General features: G+C 42.1%; 1 protein-coding gene across 4 annotated transcripts in view; it reads right to left on the bottom strand.

Moving 5' to 3' along the window:
* Window positions 1-17,057, bottom strand: part of DIS3L2 (DIS3 like 3'-5' exoribonuclease 2) — a 317,418-nt gene that overhangs the window by 178,902 nt on the left and 121,459 nt on the right. For all 4 annotated transcript variants that reach the window (XM_084779161.1, XM_084779164.1, XM_084779163.1 and 1 more), the window contains 2 exons: window positions 6,572-6,672; window positions 3,486-3,733 (listed from right to left, as the gene is read on the bottom strand). In XM_084779161.1, the coding sequence (XP_084635287.1) occupies window positions 3,486-3,733; window positions 6,572-6,672 (349 nt within the window). The remainder of the gene's footprint in view (window positions 1-3,485; window positions 3,734-6,571; window positions 6,673-17,057) is intronic.

The raw sequence follows: 17,057 nt of genomic DNA, 5'->3' as shown, positions 1-17,057 counted from the left end.
ATACTGCAATCCAAACAATATCTGAGCAACAATAGTGAAACTATAAAAGCTATGAGAACACCCAGGAGGAGACCTGGGAGTCAGATAAGGCCTTCTGAGTGGCCAACTGAGTTGAATTTAAAAACTGAATATTTAAACAAGAGGTGAGAGTCACTGCTAGGAAGTACAGTGTGCAAACCCTTGAAGCCATGAGCAGACACTGTTATCTAAGGGAACAGCCAAGGTCAGGGGTTAGAGAAGGATATGGTGGAAGCCAAGGCCACTCTCAGGACAGTGTGGGTAAGCTACCACCAGCACCTACCCACTCACCTGAGTCTGAGACCTGGAAATTCATCTGAGACTCATCTCCCTCTTGCTTCACGCAAAATTCAGCTTAACTGTTTTTATCCAAACCTTTTCACTCCTCTTGTCTCCTTCACAGTTCTCCCACACCCTCTGGCTTCTTCAAACAGCCCATAATAGCTCTAGCTGTTCCTCATGCCCCTTTCTATCTACTCTAGACCCTCAGTCTAGGAGATCTTTTAGCCAAGAGTTTTGTATCTCCCAGGAAATGATCCTAGATCTCCTCTTTCTCCTATCTCCTCCAAACTTTCATAAAATTATTTTCTTTTTGTGGAAGAACTTGAGACATTTCATTCTGTAGTATAGTGGGAGCTCAAAAAGACAGGGCACTCTCTTCTGATTTCCCCATGCTCCTTCCCAGAGTCAGGTCCACAGTCCTGCACATGGGTAGAAGGCCGTGGAAGCCTGGATCCCACATCTACTTCAAGCGACTACCTGGAAAAATATCTGTCACACACTTGCTCTGCGCAATTGTCTGCCCCATGAATTCTCTCTTATGATCCAAACTTCAGTATGTGTCCCACGGACTGGCCATTTATGCTGTGTTTCTCATAGTCCCTCCTCCTGTCCCACGCCCTGGGTTTTAGGAGAACCACCAGCTCCTCACAGTAACCCCCAGTTGATTTAGTGTCAGTGGGATTTCAATTCTTAGAACCAAGTTCACTTTACTGTGCATACCGAGGTCTTCTATTAGTCACAGTTTCCAGAACTGATTCTAACATGCTCACCCCCGAGCTTCTCGGGTAGTACAGCCCCTTATACGTACTTAGGCTGTCTGCTGAACTAAACTTATCCACCAAAAAGGAATCTAAGTTTGGACTTGAATACTTGGTAACAATGTCATGGGCAGAAAAAGCGCAAAACTGTTGAGGGAAAAGATGCAGGCACAGGGAAGAAATTCAGGAGGAAACCCCCTTAGCTAATTTGGTTTTTAGGCACTGTTTATGTGGCAGCTGAGCATCCATTCCCACCCACTGCAACTACTACCTCATTCTCCTCGTCAAAGCCTGGCACAGATCAGGGAGGAAACCTAGGCCACTGTAGCACATCATGTGCAGACTGGAAAACAGTGACCTCAGTTCCTAAAGATCAGTAACTGATAGCCAGAACAAAATGGCAGGGGACCACCAACAGCTCAACAGCTGCAGCTCTCACCCTCCAGGCAACCACGCCATCTGAGAACTTCATTATGGAAAGCTGTTATGCTTTATTTTTTAAGTAAATTGTATCTTTTCACAAAGAACTTTGAAGTCATGATTTTAGGAAATATAATTTGAATGCCTTTATATTACAAATGTAGACAAATCATATTTTTTCATATAAAAGTGACTATATTCAAGCTTTACTTTGGAAATTACATAACATATGATTATTGTTTTAGAGAACCAGTGAATACACTTGCTGTTTCCAGGGCCTGAATCCCTTTGTGGCTGCTGCTGCTGAACTTAATTCCAGTCAAAGGTTTCTGATGAGATAAGGGCTACACTGTGCATGGAGAATATATAAGGTCCTTCAGAAACTCACACCAGGAAGATTTCCTGACTACACCCTTAGACTTGAATACTTAGGAAATGGCCCAATCAAGCTTGAACAATGGGAGATGGTAGAAAGGCAGATAAAAGACAGCTATATTTCCTACTTTGGCATGGCAGTCTTCACTTGTCACTTCCCAACAGAGTGTGGCCACACAATAAACAGGGGCAGGTGGCACAACCATCATCAGGCGCTTTGATTTGACAGTGAGAAACTGGCAAGCCTGTGAGAAGGGCTATTTAGAGCTCGAGAGGCTGATGTCACTCTTTGATAACGAGTTAGGTAGGCTTTAAAAATGACGACACTATAACTACGTACTTGAGAGTAGAAAAGAAAGCACAATGGTTCCTAAGTGACTCTGAGACCTTGGAAATTACTCTAATCTTCATATAACTGAAAAGGGGCACAGGGTGAGCTTTCTTAAATTGCATTAGTATGACACATACATAGATAGATAGATATAGATAGGTAGATAGATGAGAGAGAGAGAGAGAGAGAGAGAGAGAGAGAGAGAGATTTGTTTGTTGAGATGGGGTCTCATTATGTAGGCCAGGCTGGCCTCAAACTCTCTGTGTAGCTCAGAATGACCTTGAACTCAGAGATCAACCTTCCTTAATTTTTTCAGTGCTGGGATTAAAGGTGTGAGCCACCATGCCTGGCCTAGTACACAAATTTAACTTAGTTTAACTACTAAGCATGAAGAATGTACAAGTAGGATAAATCTAATAAAAGCAGCACATAGTGGCCAGTGGTCATTCATTCAGCATTGGCTCTGATAAGCATAAAAGCATCCCCAGGAGGGTCTTAGACAAGTTGGCTGAGCACTAAACTGGACTACAAGTAAATGTCCAAACAGACTCCTCTACATTATATACTTATATTTCATTTCCTGTGATACAAAAACTAGACACCATTATAAAAGATCAAAATATCACTAATACAACATTACTTTTCTTTGAAAATGAATACTAGGTATAAGAAGAAATAGGTATAGCATTTATGAGACAGCTAGGTCCAGCAGATTCTTCAAACAAAATAATCCTTCATAGTCTAAGGACCATGACATATATGTTCACGTTAGAATGATTTTTTGATAGCTTTCATCAAAACATTGTACCCTTATTCCTCCCTATAGTAGGATTAATTCTGTCTGCAATGCCATATATGAAATCTTCGGCATTGCTTAAATTGAAGATCACCATGAACAAGCCCAACACTCAAACAACGTCTTCATGTTCATATTAAATCAAAGCCAGGGATCTCCTGAATATAGTGGGACTTTTCATATTTTAATGTGAGGTCTGAAATCAGAAGACTGGCTGTTTAGTATAAGAATTTATCTGCACTAGACAGGTCCCAGTGGTATTTATGACACAGCAGGAGATGTATTTATATTTTATGCCCAGAACAATGGTGTTTGCCTAGTAATTCAAGTAGTCAATAGGTGACTCAAGGGCAATGTCTATAAGATCGGGGCCAAACTGCACCAGTACCAAGGCTTTGGTACAGAAGTGAGACAGACCTAATGCACACAAGTGGCTCACCTAAAGCCTGCCCACAATGACTTCCTCCTGTGCCCTGTCTGTAGTTTTCTGCCAGAGATCACCTACCCCAGGGCAAAATTACAGTCCTCCTTCCAGTCTATGATGCGGCAGATGAACAGCGTGTTGGCATAATCTTTAGGTCGAGTCACGAAGTCCTGGGGACAGTCCTTGAGAGGTACGTAAAGTCTAGGCACTCGGTGGTCTGAAGGAGAAAATAGGGCGTATTTCTTAAACAGGTCACTATTCTTATCGGCCAAGAGTTTGAGGACACCGGTTGCTGCTCGAGAATGCTTCTTCTCCAAAATGTAAACCACCTGAAAACACCAAAGACAAAATCACTCTTTCTCTATGAGTATCAGTCAGAAAGTCAGCAATACATTATCAGATGAGCTAGCTGCACCTAACTGCTTTAGGAGGTCACCAGGAAGAGGTGCTCTGTGATACTCTGTAACTAAGTGATCTATATATATGTTACAACAACTTGAGTATTCAGAACAGGGAAAAAACTATGAAACAGATGGATAAATTAGATGAAAATGATTTGATAATGATGCCCTTTATCTTATAAATATATGTGCTGTCGGGAGTGTCAAGATAAGCCTTTTGGAGGCCACTTCATTATAAGCATCAGTGGCTTCTAAGTCTCCTCAAAAGATCCTGGTCCACTGCACATAGTGGACTACTAGGACTCTTAACACACTAGTGAAGTCTCAAAATGGATCTGGGGCTAGGGTGGTGACTGCTTCCCCCTTCTTTACAAAGTCTCCTGATGTGGTCTTGCCCCTTCACATTTCCTCATAGCTACACCAACCTGATTGATCACTATTGGTGCTTGACATCTGTTTTCTCAAATGTGTCCAGAGAATGTGCAATGTCCGTTGAAGATCTTTACAATAGCGTCTACTGGGCTCTTGTTCAATCACACAATATCTTGGTGTTGACATCAACTGAACATCTTTTTCCACTTAATGTAATTGTTTTGGTTCTTAGTATAGTTACTAAGGAGTCTCTACTGTATTATGGACCTCTCGGCTATCACCTTAAGCAACTCTGGGTCCTACTTAACACAGACAGAGGCAGAAATCTTACTCAACTTTAATACACTCTAGCCTATTGAAGTGGGCTTCAGTTCCAGAGATAGCTCTGTTTTCAATAGCATTTTGATATGCCTTGTTTACATGGTAACACTGGACTTCTGCTGCTGTCTGCTAGTTATTCCTGTGAGACAGAAGGGACTCTCCCAGGCTATGACACCTGAAAGTATGAAAGGGCCATTTCCAGCCTTCAAGAACAGAGTTTTCCAATTTGAAGTATCTTATTAGAGCAGGGTCTCCTTTGCTGGTACCACCAGGCTGCTCAGCATCTCTAAGTACAAGAGAGGAAGGCCTGGTGAGGCAGGGCCTTACTAGCCAATGGCTAAGTCCTCTGGATGAGGAAAAAGAAGCTTTCCATGCCAGGCTGCTTACTGGAGCAAAGGCCTTTTCGCTGTGGTCTCTGGCTGCCTGGTGCCTCTGAGTTGGGTGTCTCTAGCCCATGTGAGAAAAAGACTTCTTGAGCTTTGTGCTTCTTGTTGTGGGATCTCGTGTGCTGAAGTCACTCAGATGCTTGCTGTCTCTTGGTAAAGAGAAATGTTAGAGGCCTGAGGTAAAAAGAGAGTCCTTCCCCTGGCCATTTACTACCCAGGGCTCCCAGCCAATTTCCTTTGCCAGTGCTGCCAGGACTGCCTGGTGTTTCCGGAGGGTTCCATGTTAGATGTGAGGAGTGGCTCTCCCTGGGCCATCTACTGCTGGGCTAGATTCAGAAGCACAGCCCGTGTCACTGTCCCCACACTGTCTGCCTTATCTCTAGAGTCCCCAGCTGCTTCACCCTCTACTGCTGGGCTAGATTCAGAAGCACAGCAGCGTCACTGTCCCCACACTGTCTGCCTTATCTCTAGAGTCCCCAGCTGCGTCATCCTCTGCCTCCACCATTCATGGTTCTCTGGTTGCCTCCTACTTCTTTTTTGCAGGGTTTGTGGTTACGTTTAGGAGGAGGAGAGAAGCAAGTCCATGCTGGTGTCTGACCCAGAAGTCCTTGCTTCTCCATCGAGTGGTTTATACTTCTGAAGCACAGGAAGCACCTGAGCATCACCTATTATGCACACAATGTCAGCTGCCCAGGGAATGACTCTAATTCCACAAAAATCTTGCATGTAAATGCTATTTTCTATAATCTTAGGTCCAATTCATTATCAAAAATTATGCAAAAGAGATAAGGGAAGAGATAAAAGCAAGGTTGAAAGGTGACAGGGAATTTCAGACAGACAGAAGTTCCATGGACAGAGGCCATCTTTATCTACAGTAACAGAGGATCACAGCTCAGTGCTGTCAGAGTTTGATTTGATAAGACAAGCAAAAGCCTAATTTTTATGAAAACAGTCTTTGTTTAATAAAACTATGAAGTAAAAAATTTAAATACTGCACAGGTGAGACAAAACAGGTGTAGCTTTGTACATTATGTATATACCACACACATAAATATGTAGTATATAAATACATACATATATACAGATATATGTTATATATAATACACAGCTAACATAGAGTGATAATTTAGACATCCCTCATGCCAAAACCACAGGAGGCAACCAAAGAACTGTGAGAAGAGGAAGGCCAACTGGACCCCGCCCCCCTGGGCTACCCACTCATTACAGCCATTCCCACCTAGCAAATCCTTACATAGTTATCCCAAGAATGCCTAGCGAGGTGAAGCTTTGGAGCAACAGCAGGACACACAGAGCATAACAACTTATAAACCCCTCATGTCAACAGGCAGGAGAGTTACTCTCCGCAAGATGGTTGGCGTGTAGCCCAGAGTAAATACTGACAGGTATCTCTGGTACAGGAAGGTTCACACTACGGTTTTACTTTATCTCTTGTTCTTGCAGCACATGTGACACCTAGAGGAAGAGTCAACTATGGATGGTCCTGCACCCAAAAATGGCACTAGCATCCCAAATCAAGCAAATAAATACACACTTTTATGTTTAAAGTTACAAAAATCCTAATAATTTCCCTAATTTATGGCTTCAATTGACTTTCTGACTAACTGAGCAACTACAGCTCTAATGAGGGTCTCATGTGACAAGCAGAGAAAAATCTGTGGGAAATGACCTTTGCTGATTTCTGGAGTGACTTCTCTGATGAGGCTCTTGAGTCTTGTGGCGTGGGGGTGTTCTCATCTTTCATAACGGAAGCACTAGAATCTTCTTTTCCTGAGTCAGAAAGAGAAAAAGAAGAGGGACTAATTCGCTCCATGCCTACTTGGGCACACAAGGATCTTTTACATTTGTATTAGAAAGGCTCACGGGCATCAAGCACTCCGCAGTACTCTTCTCACAAATGGGGACTGCACACAGCAGGTGCGTGATCTGGATAAAGTCATGTCATCATCTGTGCTTACACTAAACACCTGCTCTTAGCCAGCTACATTTGATCTACTTAACATTACTAACATACTAAACATCATACATGTAGAGAGCATTAAAATGAAATTTCTCACGAGTCAAAATACCAAAAAGTAAAAGATGTAGACTTTTTACACATGACTTCCTTACACAACAAAGAATGAAAGTGAAAGGCAAGTTTATCATGTTCATCTGCTAAAATTAATTAAATAAAATTAACATAAATGTTTATTTCTTTTTTTAGTTGGGCAATCTTACACACTGCAGGTAAGGGGTTACTCACAAGAACATGGGTGACGTCAAAACAATCACATTACCATAAAGTCCCACCCTATCACAGATGGCAACCTGATGGAAGCTGTATCACAGAGTTCCTGAACATAAGCAAAGTACTTTGGAAAGTACTTTGATACCAGCCATAATGAGCAGAACAATGAGCTATAAATTGTAGTTATTGAATAAATGAGTCAATGGCCTGATCCACCTCTGATTTTCCTAGATTTCAATTTTTCTTCTTTTTTGTTTGCTTGTTTTGTTTTTTGGAAACAGGGTTTCTCTGTGTAACACACAGAAATCTGCCTGCCTCTGCCTCCTGAGCGCTTGGATTAAAGGCACGTGCTACCACAGCTGGCTCTATTTCAATTCTTATTGAATCAGCTCAACACAGACGTCTACAGTTCAAAGGACAGCTAGACTGTGGCTTTATAGACAGTTTGCACGCTGCATACTTCTGTACTTCAGTACTTTCTGAGAGCAGAGGTTCAACACAAATCTGTAACTATTCAATCCACTGCTCTACCCTGCTGTGCACAAGGAAGGGACACTGTACTGTCACTAATGAGGAAGCAGAAAAGGTCTAGTAAGATACTTACAGTAGTAACCAACAGCTTGGAGACAGTGCTGGGTGGGAAAAAGCTGCCATATGGGGAAAGAAAAGAGAGACACGCTCCATGGCTGAGACTCTAGTTACTGCACAATTCTACCCTCTTCTCTCCTAATAATAAGAGTTGCAAATTTTAGCAAGGCAGCCAGGTGAAAGGTCCATGCTCTTTATGGTTTTTTTGCAACTATGCATGGCTGCCAGTTTGGGCCATAGCTTTAACCAGTAGCATGTAGGGCAAAGTACTACTAGTATCTTTCAGGAAACATCCTTAAAGTTCAGGGACCCTGCTTTCTCTTCCCTCATACCTTCTGGTAGGAATACAGGAGGTATCAGCTGCATCTGAACACTCACCTTAGTTTTGGAAGCCACATGACCTGCAGAGCAGCAGGGCAGGAGGAGGCACATGGGGCCACCCTGCAAGCCATCACCTGCCCACATCTGGTCTTCCTTAACATGTGAGAGAAATAAACTTCTTTTCACTTAAGCCATCACTATTTTAGGATTCAAAGCTATTCTCAGCAGAACATACTTTCTAGTGTACAGGTCCAGACAAATAGAGTGACAAGCTCAGACACTATCCCATAAAGCATCCTAGAAGCCAGAGACGCTTCTCTCTTGAGAGTCATGCAGCACATAGGATTATGAAGTCAGAAGTCTGGAGTTGGCAGACAAGAAGAGCAAGAGAGCTTTGAAAGCTAGAGTTACCATCCATATGAAAAACATGAATGAGGCGAGTGGCAGTGATGGCAGGCAGAAGTAATTCTTCTGAGAGGGAAGGAGGTGGGGGGAGGGGAAAGGGGCTGCTAAATATGTCTTTATCACTAGGAATGGCGTGGTCTGAAAAAGCAAGACCAGAGTAAGACAAAAAGGCCACAAAAGGCCAAATCAAAGTACTGTTTCCTCAGCAAAAGTCCTATGGACCTTTTTTTTTAACTGTCTCCCTCCCCAAGGAGCACCTGGGTTACAAGGCAAATGAAGCTGCAACAAGTGTTGGACGTACATGGCTTGGTAATTTCTTGCAAGCAGTGTGATCCAGATCCGGTCTAGTATGGCAGGAATAAGGTAGGGTTGACAGTGCAGCTAGCCTCAGACCTGAAGGAGGAAAACTGAGTAGGAGCTGGCTAGACAGACAGATCTAGGTGAAATTCCAGAAGGGACAAGAATGTGAGCAAAGGCACCTAATCAAGGATACACTGAGCAGAGGAAGGCTTTGTGTATTTAACTGAGTGTAAGGACCAGACCATGGAAGGCCTTATATGACACTCCAAGGGTTTTTTTAATCTTATACCTCAGAGATAGAAAGTCATTGAAAAATTTGAAATAACATGACCAGACATATATTACATAAAAAGTCAATGGCAGGGAGGTTGTAAAAGCCAGATGATCATGGAGTTTGATGTGAGATTGTGTCTCTTAGTAATATCAGAAGCTACACCCATAAAGTCTCACCAACATGCCTGCCCAAATGTGACCTGAACAAGGACAGCACCAATGGCATGCCCACAAGGCCTCAACCTTACACAGGAGGCAACTGAGGAAATGTGGGAGCAGGAGAGGTAGTCTTCCCCAGGAAGAACACACCAATAGGGATGCCAAATGAGAAGCCCTTAAACCATACAAATAAAGAACGCTAATTTAGGAATATATGTGTATGTATATAATATACATATGCAAGCAATAACAATTAGTGAAAAAAAGAGGCCATGAATTTGAAAATGCGTAGGAAAAGGAATATGGGGAGATTTGATGGAAAGAAACAGAAGAGAGAAATGTTGTAATTATAATCTTTTTCTTGTTTGTTTTTGTTTTGTCTTGTTTTTTGAGACATGGTTTCTCTGTGTAGTCCTCGATGTCCTGGAACTCACTTTGTAGACCAGGCTGGCCTCAAACTCACAGAGATATGCTCGCTTCTACCTCTCAAATGTGGGATTAAAAGCATGTACCATCACCACCCAGCTTATAGTCTTAAAAAAAAAAGTTAGTGATCAACCTAGCTTCTTTTAAGATTTTAAGATTTCTTTTTAAAATTTTCCACCTTACCTAAACTTGGATTATAAAAAATTTTTACTTGCAATCAGTGATCTTAAGTCTGTGGTCTGGTATTCCACCTGTTTCAGAATATCTCAGCCAATTTTCCAAAGCCACTTGCTTGCTCTTTTTGTCTCATTTCCTGCTAGGATTCAAACTAAGCTTTAACCATATCACTCCATGCTTTAGTTCTCTATTTTCTCTGTGTTGTACTACTCTGAATAACTTTTCCTTACTGTTCTCCAATTCATTAACTGTCTCTTTATTCAATTTGCAATTAGCTCTATCAACTTTTTTCTCTTCAAACTAATTACGTGATTTCAGTACCTAATAATTTTAAATTTTTTATGGATGATTTGGCTACATGTATGTCTGTTCAATACATGCATGCAGGACTCTCAAAGGTCACAGAGGGGGTTGAATTCCCCAGGCCTTGGTTGCAGGTGGCTGTGAACTGTCATGTGGGTGCTGGGAATTGAACTTGAGTCCTTTGAAGAGTGACAAGTACTCTTATGCACTGAGCCATCTCTCTAGCCCCTGATAAAATTTCTTAAAGGGACTCCTTGTTTGTGATTCCTTTCAGGTTTTAACTCTGGGCCTTTGCTTGCTTTCCTTGAGTGCCTGGGTATATTTATGTGTTGATCACTGAATAATCTTAGGCCTATGCTCAAAAACAAACAAACAAACAAAACAAAAATTTTTCTTTTAAAAGAATTTCCACCATATTTCACTAGACAGCCAGAGGCAGTGTCAGCACTTAAACCAATTCAAGAGTCTAGATCCCTTGGTTGCCCTTGTCAGTCAGCTTGACCTCAAGCTACAGATCCGTGTGAGATGTTTGTTCCAGGTCCACCCTGATGGTGGAGTCTGAAGCTCTCAGATTCTTGTGAAGAATCTTGACTTTATTTCTATCTCCACAACCACTAATCAAATCTACAATGTGATGTAAACTCCTTGAAAACACATTTTAGAATGGAATTTATTTACTGTGTATGAGTGTTTCGCCTGAATGTATGTAAGTGTATCTTGTACAAACAGGGCCATTAAGGCAAAGGCACAAGGGGCGGAAAAAAGCAAGCACTGTCCTGTTGCCTTGTCTCACCACTGACATGGGAAGTATTCCCATCTGGAGTGTTATAGAAAAGCAATAAGCAGTCAAAGAGGGGACAGTAGTGTATCCAATGGTCCAATCAAGAAGGTGCTCAGCAGAAATGGGGCCCAGAGCCCATCATGGCTCCAGTTTAGGCTGTTCCCACCACAGTATGGCAAGATCTAGAAAAAGATAGTGGCATGGATCAGGTCGAACATGTGTAGGAGGGCGGCACAAGATTCTGCAGTTCAGTTATAAACACACATGGAAGGAGCTTAAGTTTTAGAGTTATCATATGAGAGAGCCCCTGGTGTAATTTCACTACTTTCACCCACAGAGGTGACAAATCTCACTAAATTTGGTATCAGAGATGTAAACTAAAACCCAAGGCCTACTATTTTAAACTATGCAGCTCTGAATAGGTTATCCTGTCCCCGAATTTTTATCTTTGTAACTCAGAACTGAATAATTTATGTTGACATGTAGTAACCCTGGCACAAGTATGCTAACAAAAATTGCTGGGTGGTATTAATACTATTGTCCTCATCAGCTTTTACCGTGAGCTGCTTTGTTGTTTAGTTGGTTGGGTAATTTTATGACAAGAGCTTGCTACCTAGTCTAGAGTGGCCTCATATTCATGATCCTACTGCCTACTAAGTGCTGGAATTACAGGTTTGTGTCTAGCTTCTTAGAATGAACTTTGGGTGAATCTAATTCTTTAACTCAGGGCACAAGTGACTGTCAAAACTATAGAAGACAACAGCAACAATGTAAAATAAGTCACATTTCTTGTAATGTAACCTACAACCCTGTGTTACTATTCACTTTTGCAACAAAAAAATATCTCAGCTCATAGTTTCATTAGCTTCAGCTCAGAGCTGCTTCACTCCATGTGTTAGAGCTGAGCACCATGGCTGCAAGTGTGTGTGCCAGTTCACACTGTGGCAGACCAGGAAACAGAGCACCCGGAACTAGGGCTTGGCCTGCCCCTATTGACCTACTTCTGCAGCTAAGCCCTAACTCCTAAAGGTTCCACAGCTTGCCTAGAGCATAAGCCTCCACTAGGGAATGCACACTCAAAGCATGAGCCTGTGGGGGATTTTTCAGATTTAAAATATAACTTCTACCCCTAGTGCCCTAAAGCTCATGGCCATCTCGTAATACAACACCAGATTTATCCCAACACCACGAGTCTCCACAGTCTTAATAGTTCTCACAGTTTTCAAAATCTAAAGTCCCTTTCTGAAACTTGAGATAAAACCTTAGCTGCTTGCTACATTCTCCCAATATGCAATGCCACTAAGCAAACATTTCTATTCCTAAAGTGAAGAACAGGAAGATAGCAAGGATGATTTATGCAAGATGCAACTCAGCAAGTAAACAACAAATCTTGCAGCTCCCTGTCCAGTACCTGGAACACCTGGCATCATGATATAAGCACCAATGCTTCGGCAGCCCCAGCCCTATGGCCTGGCAGCCTGCACCACACATGGCCTAAGCCAGTCCCACTGAATGGCTAAAGTTTTCCTTAGCAAACATACCACAATTTTGGCATTTTCAGTATCTTGATCTCCCAATTACAAAACACCTTGGCCTCTCAGGGGCTCCTTACAAATAGAAATGATCCCATTTCTTTTGAATAATCCCAGGTTTTTCTCAGAAACCTTGGTGGAGGCCACCAGGATTTCATTAACTTTTGTATTCTGTATGCCTGAGAACAAGCACCACATGGATAACGCCGTGTTCTACTGCTAGTTTGAGAAGATGCCGGGGCCTTCCTGGGCATGGTTACACCAGGCTCTGAGTACCCTGGTGTCTTAATTTGGGTTACCATTACTGTGTTGAAACAGCATGACCAAAAACATTTTGGGGAAGAAAAGGTTTATTTGGCTTATACTTCTACTTCATAGTCTATCATTGAAGGAAGTCAGGACAGGAACTCAAACAGGGCAGGAACCTGGAGGCAGGAGCTGATACAGAGGCATGGAAGGGTGCTGCTTACTGACCTGCTCCAATTGGCTTGGGTCCACAAGTCCACAGGTGACACCACCCACCCATGGGCTGGGCCCTCCCATATCAATCACTAATTTAGGAAATGCTCTACAGGTTTTCCTATAGCCCAATATTATGGAGGCATTTTTCTCAATTGAAGCACCCTCCTCTCTAATGGCTCTAGCTTGTGTCAAGTTGACATAAAACTAGCCAGCACACTTGAAAACTGAATCTAGAATAACAACACTCCACATGCCTCTTTTCTAACATGGCACACTAGCAGCAATTTTTTCTTTTCAAAGTTAAGTCTTGCAAATGAGTTTTCATCTTTATAAAATATGAGACCTTTAATGGGCAGGTTGTACCCTACAGATACCTTTCCTATTGTCCCAGTGCAAAGTGTCTTTTCAATGGTTCTACTCTCATTAACAATTACAGCTATTTTGTCTACACGTGTATTCTTTTTCTGATCAAACAGACACTCTTCAAATCCTTCTGCTCTGCCTTTTGTTCATGAATCTCACTGCAAATCTGGCTAAAAGCAGGTAGCAATAACCATTCTAAAGTCTTAATGCTAATACTATCTTTAAAATACCTTCACCAAATTAGTTCATAACCTTTGGACACAACATCACTTGAATATTCAGGACATCATGGGTTGAATACAAAGTCTTTGCTGAAACACCTTTATTACAAGTCCCAGTTGAGTTCCTCCTCTTATTTAAGACATCATGAATCTCACCTCCACTGTCCACATTTCTATAGGCATTCTAACACTGAAAATTCCTACAAGAATGGCACAGCAAGTTCCTCTTATACCACTCTTGTAGGTATATTGTGTAATTCAAATGCTGATTTCTTTACTCCTCCCCTCCCCCACCCCCAAAAAAAATCTGGTTGTAATCCTTGTTCTGAGAATCTCCTATCTCAATATTGTTTAAACACTGCTCTTCAATTACCCCCTGATATGCCAATAAAACAGCTTACAGCTAGTCCCTGAGCAGGGAAGAGAACAGGGCTGGACTTCTGCCATCCTGGGAAGGAAGAGCCAGAGGAGGAAATGAGGAATTCAGCTACAGGAGAGGTCCAGGAGAGAGAGCCGGAACAGGAAAGCTACAAAGTGCAAGTATCTTTGGGATGTAAACTGGAAGGAAACCAGATTAGTCTAGAGGGTTAAGAATAGAACAGTAACTGCTCAGTTCCTGTGCGTGAAGCTTACTTATTTGTGTGACAGCCAGGTTAAAAGACAATTGAAAAACACACACAGTTATATACAGATAGCTTTAACACCTTCTAGGACTTCTCTAGCTTGTAATTCCAAACTCACGGCTCCTAGAAACCAGTTCCAAAAGCCCACCTAAGAACCGTACCACCAGCTTAAATCACAGAATTGATACCATTTCTCTGGTGCCAATTTTCTGTATTAGTTACTTTTGTGTCTCTATCCAAAACTCCAGGCAGAAAGTATTTATAGGAGGAACAAATTACTTTGGCTCATGGTTTCATGGGGTTCAGCCCATGATTGTTTGGTCTTATGCAACTGAGCAGATCACATCATAGTAGCTACAGCATGTGGTAGAGAACAGCTATTTTTATCACGCAAACCAGAAAGAAGAGAGTTTCTGTACCTAGGGCTCAAGTCTAACCTTTGATGCCTACACCTACTTCCATCAGCTAACTCACGCCCTGGCTCCTCCAGTGCTGTAGCCTTCCCCCAACAAATGTGGAGCAAGCATTTAAAACATGACCCTGTGAGCAATATTTCAAATTTGCACCATATTATACATTACATAGGGCTAATGGGAAGAATAAATGGTAATGATGTGTATATAAAAGTGGCCACTATATTTGATGTTTGTTTCCTTCTCCCCACCCCCTACCTCTCTTTTCACAGAGTTTCATATAGCCCAGGCTAGCCTTGAATATAACAGGGATAACCCTGAACTCCTGATCTTCCTGCCTCTACCTTCAAAGTGTTTGAATTATAGACACATGCCACCACACCCAGGTTTGTGTGGAGCTGGGGAGTAAACCCAGTAAACACACATTCTAAGCAAGTAGTCTACCAGCTGAGACATAGGCTTTCTTTGTACGCCTCATTTGTGATATGCAAAACAAGGACAGAGAAGAGAATATTCTCTGTAAATAGAGTTTGGATTTATACCAATGAGGAGTAACGGAGAATGAAGGAAACAGTCTGACATGATCTATGTGTGAAGAAATTTACACTAGTATCTGTACTGGAAAAAGAGTCAGGAAAATTGACTAGAGGCAGGAGAAACAGTTAGCAAGTTACTGCAAGAAAGCATTCTTGCAGAAGAAGTAAATGGTCCTAGAGAGGGGGCACTTAGAAGGCAAACCTAAAAGATTTAGAGGCCTATGGGGATCTGGAACTGCAGGGCTACAGCAGGGGGGCAGAACATTGTGCCTGATTTTCTTATAACAGGTTCTCAAAGTGTATTTTCCAGACTAGTAGCATAAACATCACCTAGGGGCCCATGTAAATCATAACCCCAGCTCCTCCTCATACCTGCTGACCCAAAAGCTCTGGGGACAAGACCCAGCAGTCTATATTTTAACAAGCCTTTCAGGTGATTCAAAGGCACACTGAAGCATGAGGAGTAACAGCTACCATAGGAAGAGCATGCTAAGGTAAGCATGAAAGGGCATAAACGGGAGGGGGTATTAGTGAGCTTGAGGCATCTGCTATTAGATATGTAGCTTGAGAGGAAGATTTGGACTAGAAATAGTCCGTATAAGCCACCTGCGTATAGAGAACAGATGAATGAATAAAATTGCTCTCCCTCAGAGACTGTTTAGGTTAGGAGGGGTGAGAGCCCTGGAATATCAATATTTAAGCAAACCAAGAGAAGTAAAGTTTCCAAAGGAAACTGAGGTGTGGTCAGCAAGGTAGTAGAAAAAGAAGGCTGATGTTGGGGTCACAGGAGCCAAACCCTGAAAGCATTTCAGTGGAAAAAGCATGTTTAGCAATGTGGCTACAGTAACAAGGTCATAGGTAACCCTGGTGAGACCAATTTTAATGAGTAAAACAAAGAAAATTCAGGATGCTGTGCCTGGGAAATAGAGTATGATGTGGAATATGAGGACGAGGGTGTGGGATGGGCTCAGGAAGTCTAGCTGGGAGGCAGTAGAATAACACAGGGTGGTGGCTATATAGGGAGAGAGAAACTGCCACGTAGTTTTGAATATTTTATTTTTTTTAAGATAAGAGAGGCTTGGAACGGTTAGCTGCTGATGAGAAGAAACAAGTAAAGAAGGTGTGGTAGAAATGAGCACAATTAAGAAAGGGAGGGGCCCCTAGGAAGGAAGGAACAGGATCAGAGCCCAGGAGAAAAGATTATCCCCAGGCAAAAAGCCTAAGATGCTGATTGCACTGCACTGAAACACTACAAGAGGCTATGAGATTACACATGGGCCAACCACATCTGTAAAAGAATATGTAGAGTTCAGTATTCCACAACTCTAGAAGAAGCAAGTATGAGAACGTGTCCCAAACACAGCCCTGCATATAACAAGTGTGGTGCTGGTCGCACTAAACCCAGCACTTAGTAACCCATGGAGCTGACAGCACACATGTGGCATCGTACTAGAAGATTCACATACAGCCACTAGATATGATATTCACTAGCAGCCCAAGTGAAGTAGGCAAGTAATTCTATGACAGTTTTAAGTTTTGAGAAATGAGGCTCAAAAATACCAAGTAACAGGCTCTCCAATGGACAGCAGTTAGGAAAGCACTGGGGCAGGTCAGAATTCAAGCTTGACTCTGATGAATGCCAAGTCGCATCCTCTCCCTGTGATGCCACATGATGTCCAGCAATGAAACGGCACTGATGGAAGTAAGAATGGAAAAGGAAACCATGCTATCTGAGAGATTGGCCTGGGTAATAGACAATGGAAGAGTCAACTTCATTTTGGACACTTTGAGTCTGAAGTCATATCACAATGGAACAAACGCATGCTATCCAAGCTGGAGATACAGTCTACACCCTGTGATAGAGATTAGGAATATCAAGTGGAATATAAACTAGGTAACCTGATGGAAATACATTGGCAGAGACTGGTGAAAGAAAAGCTTAATATATTAAGATGAATAAGTGAATGAAAAGAAGTTAATACCAAATCAGTAAGAGATTAAAAGCTCCAGACTCTATCAATTTCCCTGAACTATATTAATTT

The sequence above is a fragment of the Acomys minous genome (assembly GCF_964271855.1).
Source record: "Acomys minous genome assembly, chromosome: 4".
Classification (NCBI taxonomy): Eukaryota; Metazoa; Chordata; class Mammalia; order Rodentia; family Muridae; genus Acomys; species Acomys minous.
This window is presented reverse-complemented; position numbering and strand designations above follow the sequence as displayed.